The following is a 9,595-nucleotide window of genomic DNA, read 5'->3' as shown; positions in this document are numbered from 1 at the left end:
GCGGTACTGCCTCTCTCACGTTATAGATGACGCGGATCCAGGAGCTCAGGAATCACCCCGACATGTGACTGCACAAGTAAAATCCAGATTAGAGAAATAATCTGGAGAGAGAGAGTGTGAGAGAGAGAGAGTGTGAGAGAGAGAGAGAGAGAGAGAGAGAGAATGAAGAGTTTGTGCTTGACCCCAGTGACTCAGCAGCACCACACCAGTTGTCAGAACTTTCTGGGCTATAAAAACTTCAGTGCGAATCAAAGTTCTGCAACGTCAACGCAGTTCTTGATGGAACCGAACAGCCTCAGACAGGGATGCTACCTGCTACCGTTGGCGCCCGCCCTGCTCAGACCAGCAGACAGCTGATCTAACGTGAATGTTCCAGCGGTTTGGTGAAGTTCCTGAGATCATCAGCTGCTGCAGCTCCACCCGGAGTGGATCCACAGGGACGGAATCCGGTGCCAGAAACCAGACAAACAAGAAGCTCAGAAATCACATCTTTGGGCTCGTTTAGTTTCAAGTCCTGCAGGTTAAAAGGAGAGAGGCTGTTTTTCTTTTTGTCTAAAGTGGGATTAAAGTCCCAGATCCTCTTAAACAAAGGAGCAGCTCATTCCTGCAGATCTGCTCCCCCCGGGCTGGAGCGCTGCAGAGATGCTGCCAGCTCCTCCGGTGTTGACCTGTGACCCACAGAGCGTTCAGGCCTCTCTCCAGACCGGCGCCAAGCCGCTCTTAGCCCCTCCCACTCAGGGAGACACCTCACCTGAGCTCAGACACACGCCGAGCACCCTGACAGATGGACCTTCAGGCGCCGAGCCAATTCTCCCAGCAGCAGGCGCGTCAGGGGAGTGTCGCATTTGTGGCGTTCAAGCAGAGAAACAGAGCTGTGGTTTGTTTCTGTTCGACTGTGAAGCAAAGATGAAGGAAAGTGTGGTTGTGTTGCAGCGAACCATGAAATGCGGTCAGTCGATGGCGGCACATGACGAGAGGAGCCGTGTCCCGATGTGGAGGAACGGCCTTCGGTGAGATGGTCGCCGTGGTTCTTGGTGCTCGCCGGAGGTCGACATGTTGCTGCTGACCAGGACAGATTAGCCTCATTAGCTTCAAGCTAAACGCGTGCCTGGCTCTTTCTGCGTTCTGGAGTCCCAAAGAAGTAATGCAGGAGGGAAAACCTTCTTTGTGAGCTGAATATTCCTGATAGCGAGTACTTGAAAGAAAGTACTACACCTTCTGTGTGAGGTCACTTTGATTGGCATTGGGAGAACAAACGAAACGCGGCCTGAATTCCATGTCAGTGTTTGGAGGGAAGTTTTTCTCACTGATCGATTCGAATCTCATTTGTGAATTTTGATGATTAAAAATGTAATTTATTGGAACACGTCATGTTAAACATCTCCACGCTCCATCAGGACGCGAGGATCCTCACACACGGCGCGGCGGCGTCCTCTGGAGCCAAGCAGGACTTGACCAGGTGGGTTTTTGTGTTTTACGTCCCACAACGAAGAGAAACTCCCACTTTTGTGTGTTGGGTTCTGGTTTTCAGGCCTCTGCTGCTGATCAGAGGTGCCAGAGGAGATCAGAGGGTTTCTCTTTAATTTGGTCTGAAGATTTACAGACCCGCGACTGGAGGCTCTGATCCTAACCACATCAGAGCTGAGAGCCCAAATATTCAGTGGGAATTAAACCCTCCAACGTGACAATCCGCCGCCGCCGCGCCTCACGATGCAGCTGCAGGAACGTGAGGATCCGGTTTCAGATTGGACGGATGATTAAAATGTGGAAACAAGCTGACGAGGGGAAAGACGATCCAGAGGAGAAGATGTGAAGATGGCAGCCAGGCGAAGGCGGCCGTGTGCCGTTAACAGCTCCGGAGAGTTCTGTGACTTTCACGCCGTTCACGGCCTCGTGTTCACGTGGAACATGATCGCTTAGTTTTTGTGCCTGTGGAGGTAAACGGAGACGTTTTTCCCTCCCGGCACAGACCCGCCGACACCAGACGGACCGAAGCTTTCTCAGAAAAACTGCTTTGAGTTCCAGCTTCCAGGATCTCCAACCGTGTGGCTTGAAAGACATTACTAATAGAGGCCAGATCAACTCGCTGTATCATTCAGAGGGAAGCAGCCAGACGTCGTTTAATGTCGGAGCTCGAGTTGTAGTTTAATGATTATTTCTTATATTTGATTTTCACTTTTTTAGGTGAATCTGCAAAGCAAATTTTCAGCCTAAAAATGTCTTTTTTTAAAATTTCACATGAAACTAGAAGCACCAGTTTGGTTTCAGCTCCTTCCTCAACTGTCAGATGGACGACAGGAACATGGCCTGCGTTGCTCCACCCTCTAGACGCGGCTGACGCGCAGTGTCTGGGCAGCAGGTTGATGAGCCAGAAACAAGCAAGTAACTAACTACATATCAGTTGATGTGCGACGCGTTCCGATGCGTCCACCATTGTCACCCATCTGAGCTGTGAGTTGTTTTGCTCTAATCTCTAATCTGTAGTTGGTCAAACTGAATCTAAGAACAGAACCAGTAGGAGGACCAGTAACCGGGGTTCGGCTGCACGCGCTGAGCCTCCCCCGGGTTTCTACGGTTTCAAGTCAGGAGGCCTTTTTGTTTCACAGAGCGTAGGAGTCACGAGCGGCGCTGCGATGTGGCGTGAATCCACGTACAGATGCAGGAATGTGGCCTCATTAAAGCTGCTGAGAGGAGGAAGCGAGCATTCCTGCTGCGTGAGGTCGAGCAGGAGACACCCCAACACCTGGGACCGGTTCCCTTACTGAACCACCGTCAGGAGCCGTAAACGCCTCCCAGCTGTCAACAGCTGCTGCTGATGTTCACTGATGTAACTGAGACCAGGTGTCATCAGCTGACTCAGGTGAGTCTGTGACGTCACCTCCTGCTGAGGCTGCAGAGGAAACAGAGCCAGACTCCTGAGTTCCTACATTGTTTCCCTTAAAGTTCAAACACTTCAGCTGCAGCGTCACACGCCAGGACGACAAATGTGGTGAAAGCTGAGGCCGACCACCCCAGAGACAAAGTCATGTGACCACCGGGTGGCGCTGTGACTCATCAGGCCCAGAATGCACTGCTGCACCCCTCTGGAGGGAAACAGGACCAATCATCCTGTCTGCTCTTCCTCTGACATAAAACACACAGGAACCAGATGGAGGGCTGGTCCTGCTGCGTTCAAGACCCTGCCAGGCTGTTGGTAAAACACAGATTTCTCTGGGGACGGCAGGTAGAGGACAGAATCCCAGTTGAAATAAATCCCCATCCATCCCCAGATGACAAGTGTGGCGAGGCCGTGTCCCCCCAGGGTTCTCTGCTGGACCTCAGGGCCAGAGGAGGAAAACTAATCAGATTTAAAGCGACAACAGCGCTTGAACCTTTACAGTGACCCCCAACCGGCTGGACCGCGTCCCCGTAACAGCCCGGGTCAGTTACTGGGACGAGCTCCGGTTACACCCGTGAGTGAGCAGAGAGAAATATCTGATTCAGCAGAGTGAGGCGATGGAAAACGACCTGGCGGCCGGCCGCAGGACGCCAGCAGGACGAATGTGGAAAAATAGAGGTGAAGTGGTTTGGACTGTGGAACTGGAGAGACACAAAGAGGCCTGAACGCATTCGCAGTTAGAAAATCACGAGGAATCACTTTGTTCACGTTTAGGACAAAGAAGCTGGATGTTCTTTAAACCCTGTGAGTGCTCCATGGCCGGGTTCTGACCGGGTTCTGACCAGGTTTGGACCGATTTCCTACCAAATCTGTTTGACACCAGCAGAACTTAAAGTAACCACCAGACTGAGTCTCACTGTCATTTGCTTGATTTCTTTCATCTCAAATCAATTTTTTTATTGATTTCTCATCTGGCGGTTGATCAGAAGAGAGTCCAGAGCCTGAGGGAGCAGGAGAGAGTAAACGCTCCCCCTAGTGGCCGAAACCTACCCCTACACCAGCATCTCCGCGGAGGTCTGGTCCATCCCCCTCCGGACGGCACCAGTGACTGTTCCTAACCTGAGAGTCAACCTGCCTGATGCTCCGACCACTCAAGTGACCCTGGGGGGCACAAACAGGCAGGAAGTAGGAGTGCAGCAGGCGCAACAGGGATGTTTCAAAATAAAACAGGAACTGAATGAGACAAGACATGCAGGGCACACTGAAAAATGTGGTCGACGGTGAGAGTTCAGCTTCTACCTGATGAGTCACTATTTGTTGTTTGTAACGTGATCCTTGTGGCTCAGCTTGTCTTATTTTTACATGGCCCACACTGACCTTTGACCCCTCACGGAGACTTTTAGGGCAAAGTTCATCGTCCCCGGGGACAGAGAGGAAGACAGACCCAGACACTCATGCTAGTTAGCTTAGCATGATGAATGGTAGTAGGTGGGAAGTGTTAGCCAGTGACTTAAAGACACTCAGACATTGATTTGATTTAATCACCCATCGTAGCGCAGCAGCTGAGACTCCCACGCTCAGTAAATGCAGCATTTTTTTAAAATTGGAGTCTTGCAGAAGTCACATGGTCCAAATATAACCGGGGGGGGGTCTCCTAACATTCCCCCGGAGGCCGATAGGGCGGGCAGAGTTATAAAGTTAGCTACTGAGGAAACCTTAGAGGCCCCGGAGCCTCGGGCCCCCAGCGGGCCGCAGCACCATAGAAGGAGTGTGACATCGTGCGTGTGTTTGTACGGCTATCTTAGTGAGGACTAATTTGGGTCTTAAACCACTGTAGTGAGGACATTTCCAAGAGCAGTCCTCTGCGTTTCTGCTTGGCCACGCCCCTCGGATCCTTCCGCTCACCAATCAGAACCTAGAGCTGGTTCTGGTTTGACACCACTACAGGAATAAAGTAAAGAACACGACCCAACATTGACCTGTCTTGTCCAGGTAACAGAAGAAGCAACTAACCTCATACTGTACTTGGAGCCCAGATGTCTGTCTGTGTCTGACATCATCAAAAGGCCCAGAACTCAGCGAGTCCTCCAACCGTCTCCAGCGACTGCTGCATCCAACGTCCTGTTTCTCTGATTTAGAGGAACAAGCCAACTTTTAGTGAAAGTCTCATTTCCAGTGACAGACAGAAGACAGAGCCCCTCTTCTAGCTTCTAACTACCAGCCATTGTGCTAAGCTAACTAGCATGGGTCTCAGCTCCCACAGAGGGTCCCTGTCCTCTAGTATGTGGACAGTCCACATGAGCTAGAGCCATGTCATGACGCTACTGTACACGCGTGTTTTTAGTCTCAGTTTAGCCAGCTAAGCTAACACCACAGCAACAGCACTGGTGAATGTCCTCGAGTCTTGAGGTGCTGCTCCAGCGTCCAACACAGCCGGGGGAGTTTGTTTGAGCGACTCACCTCTTAGGTGTCTTGAACGCTAACGACACCAGAGTCAAGAAAACTTCAGCCTCATACTCGTTAGCGTGAAGCTAACTAATAAATGTCTGAAACAAACACTTTGAACTGAGGTGTGTTTGTATAGACAGAGTTTAAGGAAGTAGGATTCGAAAATATGAAGTGGTCAGGACTTTAAGGACCAGACAGTTCACCCTCGTCCACCACAGAAACGTCTGCTCTCTACGGGAAGATGGACCACCGACTGCAAAATAGGTTTGTCTTCGTCCACAGGACTCTTGGTGGCGCCACTGAGGCTTTACTCCTGGTATTTTTCCAGTCTTGTCACTCGCTCAAGTCCAATTGCAAATGTAACTTTGTAGAATTAATTCATTTTTGTTGCTAACTTTTTGACTCTGCATTGGTTTGAGCTGGTGGTGCTGGCGCTTCGGCAGGTGAGCAGATTGTGCAGGTGATTTGTTGGCTGTGAGTCAAAATGTGAAACTCTTGATGACATCAACTTTTACCACCAGCTGAAATAAAAACTTGAGAAGTGCCAACTTTAGTGACATCATCAGAGGTTCTGAACCGTTACTGAAGGGATTCGGGTGGTTCCACGTCAGCGGATGGCAAATGTGGTGAAACAGGTGTGACCCAAACAATTAGCCAAGACTGTCATATTACCATGGCAACGCTGTTGTTGTTTTATTTTTTGACACCCTGCTGTCCTCGTCCTAGCGGGTCGAGCAGATCCTCTCAGACTTGAGGCTACAGTGGCGAGGAGGCAGCCATCTTTGATGTCTAACCACAACAGGAAGTAGTAACTGGAGTCACATGGTCAGATTTTGGTGAGAGTCTACAAGCTGAGTGTTAGTCACAGCGCCACCTGCCGTGGCACCACCACGAAAAAATGAACTCACTTTCTTCCACATTGGACTTTATTGTTTTCAGCGTGTGCGTTTGTGTGAATGTCCCTTCGACCGTGTGGTGTTTAAGACTTGGGTGTTGACCCCCCCCCCCCCCCCCCCCAGACGGATAAACATGAACCTAAACCCTCTCAGATGGGACTCCTCCACCCTGCAAACTAATCCAACCGTCGTCTGGTTCGACCTACAGATATAAGACACGTGGCGTTCATGTAAACAGAAAAACACAGAGCGGCGACACGTTTAGGAAGTCTCGAACATCTTCTTCCTGTCGGCCTTGTCCTCGATGTTCTTGCGCCAGTCGCCCACGGCTTCTGTAGGCTGCAGACAAGAGGAGGTTCGTGAACTGGAGGAACGTGTTTGCTTAATGGGCTACAGAGTAGAAGTATTTAGTATTCTATCATAGGAGTGATACTAGCTTGTGTTGCTACCCCCCCCCCCCCCCCCCGGACACTAACTCACCTCCTCCTTGACCTCCTTCTTGACCTGCTTCAGGTTGGACCTCAGGTCCATGGTCACCTTGTGTTTGGAGCCCAGCAGGGCCTGCAGCATGGAGTCGGCCGACATGCGCACCTTCTTCAGGGCCGGTTTCTTCACGCCCCTCAGATCCACCACTTTGATCTTCAGGTCTTCAATCTGTGAAGGAGACCCTCTTAGTCCTGGACTCTTGAGTGGCGTCGCGTCTGCTGCTGCTGATGAGGCGGAGCTTCCTGCTGCGCTCGTTTATCTCTATTTTAACCTATCATCATTATTTTTATTGTCATATGTTTATGTTTCTTTGTGTCTTAGCAGTTGTAAATTGTGGTTTTGTAAATTGTCCTCAGGGACTTAGACATTAAAAAGTACTACTACTCTCACTTTTACTGCCAGTATTACCTCTTTGTCAGCCTTCTGTACTTTGGCCTCTGCGTCGTATCTCTCCTCATCGATCTTGTCGATGGCGGCGTGAATCTTCCTGCACATTTCCTGCCGACACACAAAGTTTTCAGGTTGCGTGTGAATCAACCAAACCCAGACGTGAGGACTTGCATCAGCGGCAGTGCCGAGCTCGTCTGCTCCGTGCGAGCCCCCAACTGTGCCGACACGCCGGCGCCACGATATAAATGAAGTTTACAGAGATGATGGGAAACACCTTTACTGCCCGATCAAGAGATCGACTTGAACACGTGTTGATCCGGACGCGGTCGCGGCAACCCTCCTACACGAGGAACGTCACACTATGATCATGTTGAGCATGTAATGCCCCTGTTGTACCTGCGGGGGTCGCTGCTGCTCAGCTCACTGCGCTGCTTTAATGCTCAGGAACTAAACATTTGTCATCCAGAGATGTTGCCTGTGTTCCACCAGTCTCTGGTCTCTAGTCTCTAGTCTCTAGTTTCTGGTCTCTCACCATGAGAGCGGCCTGGTCTCCGCTGGTGTCCGGAGGAGGGCAGTGTTCCGCCATGTGAGCCTCCTTCGTCAAGACATTCTCCTTCTTCTCCTGTTCGATCCAGTTCAGGGCGATCTGGAGGATCAGGCTCTGCAGGGCGAGCAGCACCAGAACTCAGAGTCCACAGCGACCCAAATGAGAAATGACTCACCTTCAAACACACAAACACACTCGGTGCTCTGCCCCCCCCCCCCCCACACACACACACACACACACACACAGAGCTTTCATTTCCAGAAATGGGTATTTTTATCAAGCAATAGTTTTACCTTCAGGTGGTGCCTGCGGCTGGACGTCAGCTTCTTCCTGTTTGGAAAGTAAATCAGGGCTCATTTATCACCTGGTATTGAACCTGAGCTGCTGAAAAGACCAGGATGGACTCAACATGGTCTTTGTAGCAGCAACGTTAGCGACTCTGAGCGACAGGAGGACAGGAATGACACTTCATCATAAGAAATACCGTGAAATAATAATGAATCATGTCGATAATTACGTGAAATAATAAGTACTTTGATAATTACGTTAAATAATAATAAGTACTTTGATAATTACGTTAAATAATAATAAGTACTTTGATAATTACGTTAAATAATAATAAATCATGTTGATAATTACGTTAAATAATAATAAGTACTTTGATAATTACGTTAAATAATAATAAATCATGTCGATAATTACGTTAAATAATAATAAGTACTTTGATAATTACGTTAAATAATAATAAGTACTTTGATAATTACGTTAAATAATAATGAATCATGTCGATAATTATGTTAAATAATAATAAGTACTTTGATAATTACGTTAAATAATAATAAATCATGTCGATAATTACGTTAAATAATAATAAGTACTTTGATAATTACGTTAAACAATAATAAATCATGTTGATAAAGACCATCAAATAACAATAACTAAGGTCAAATCATCTTGAATAATAATAAACAGCATCAGTTGAGATCCTAAACATGAGGAGATCGCTGCTGCAGGGACGCCGTTCAGATTGAAACCAGATTCATTTTGCTGTTCACACTTACTCAGACATGTTGGCGCCTCAAACCTGCATCAAGAGGGAACACATGAGAACAGGTTGAGTCGTTCTGACGTGCGCAGAACGCCACATTTGTTGCTGTCAGGACGTCGGCGCCAGGTTCTCTGAGATCAGCATGTTCTGGACGACGGACGGTGAATACTTGAGCTGTAACGTGATCCGAGGCCACAGCTGAGGAGCAGCGGGGGAACTAAACTGGGACGGTCAGGATCAGGTTCCCCTCCTTTACGAGCGGATCGAGTGATGGACTCGTTTAAGAAATTCTGCTGTGGAATATCGTTAACTGAAGTTCACACCTTTAAAATACTTCAGATGAGACACCTGCCGGTCCAGCCTGCGCGTTTTGTTGGAGCGTTCCAGCCCGGCTCCTCGTCCGTGTTCAGACTCGCCACTGAAGCGGATCCTGATTCTGACAGGAGCTCCGACATCAGAGCCTCGTGGGACTGATGGCCAGTTAACGTTTCTTTAATACTTTAAGAGCTTTGTTCCTGGAACGTTTCATCGTGACCCATCAGACACAAATCTTCCTGCTAAAGACGGCGAGATTTCCTGAGTTTAATGCCAGAAATTCCGTTTGATTCAATTAAAACTCGTCAGATATTAAAAAAAAAAAAGGTGAAAGATATAAAACGATGCCTCGGCTCAAAAAAAGAAGAAAAAAGACAGGACGTGAGTTTGATCTCATCACCACCAGAAGCTTCAAGGTCACACTTCAATAAAAGAGGTGGAGCAACACGCCGCTGTAAATTAGGATTGCGAGCGTCTTTTAAGATAAACGGCGCTGATCCCAGAGGCCGGACGACGAGACAAAACCAGGCAGAGTTCTCACCTACTGATCGGAGGAAGACGAGGAGGACGAGAGGTTTGCTGGACGA

At 48.9% G+C, this 9,595-nt stretch overlaps 1 protein-coding gene across 1 annotated transcript; it reads right to left on the bottom strand.

The window, feature by feature from the left end:
• Positions 1 to 6,366: 6,366 nt before the first annotated feature.
• LOC147259453 (troponin I, fast skeletal muscle-like) lies at positions 6,367 to 9,097 on the bottom strand. The gene is made up of 6 exons (XM_086209837.1): positions 8,707 to 9,097; positions 7,939 to 7,975; positions 7,631 to 7,759; positions 7,117 to 7,206; positions 6,703 to 6,876; positions 6,367 to 6,561 (listed from the first exon to the last, which is right to left on the bottom strand). Exons 1-6 carry the CDS (start codon positions 8,712 to 8,714, stop codon positions 6,484 to 6,486), a joined length of 516 nt encoding a protein of 171 aa, XP_086065963.1. The 5' UTR covers positions 8,715 to 9,097; the 3' UTR covers positions 6,367 to 6,483.
• Between the last annotated feature and the right edge of the window lie 498 nt (positions 9,098 to 9,595).

Source organism: Aulostomus chinensis, chromosome 7, assembly GCF_037954235.1.
Source record: "Aulostomus chinensis isolate RoL2024-O1b breed Wild chromosome 7, RoL_Achi_v1.0, whole genome shotgun sequence".
Taxonomy (NCBI): domain Eukaryota; kingdom Metazoa; phylum Chordata; class Actinopteri; order Syngnathiformes; family Aulostomidae; genus Aulostomus; species Aulostomus chinensis.
Note: the sequence above shows the minus strand (reverse complement) of the source record. Positions and strands in the feature narration are given on the sequence as shown.

Excerpts from the sequence above, each read along its gene's own strand:
- LOC147259453 (XM_086209837.1), bottom strand. Across the intron at positions 7,760-7,938 it reads GCCGCAGGCACCACCTGAAG|AGCCTGATCCTCCAGATCGC; the intron begins GTAAAACTATTG and ends CTCGCCCTGCAG. Across the intron at positions 6,562-6,702 it reads AGAAGGAGGTCAAGGAGGAG|CCTACAGAAGCCGTGGGCGA; the intron begins GTGAGTTAGTGT and ends TCTTGTCTGCAG.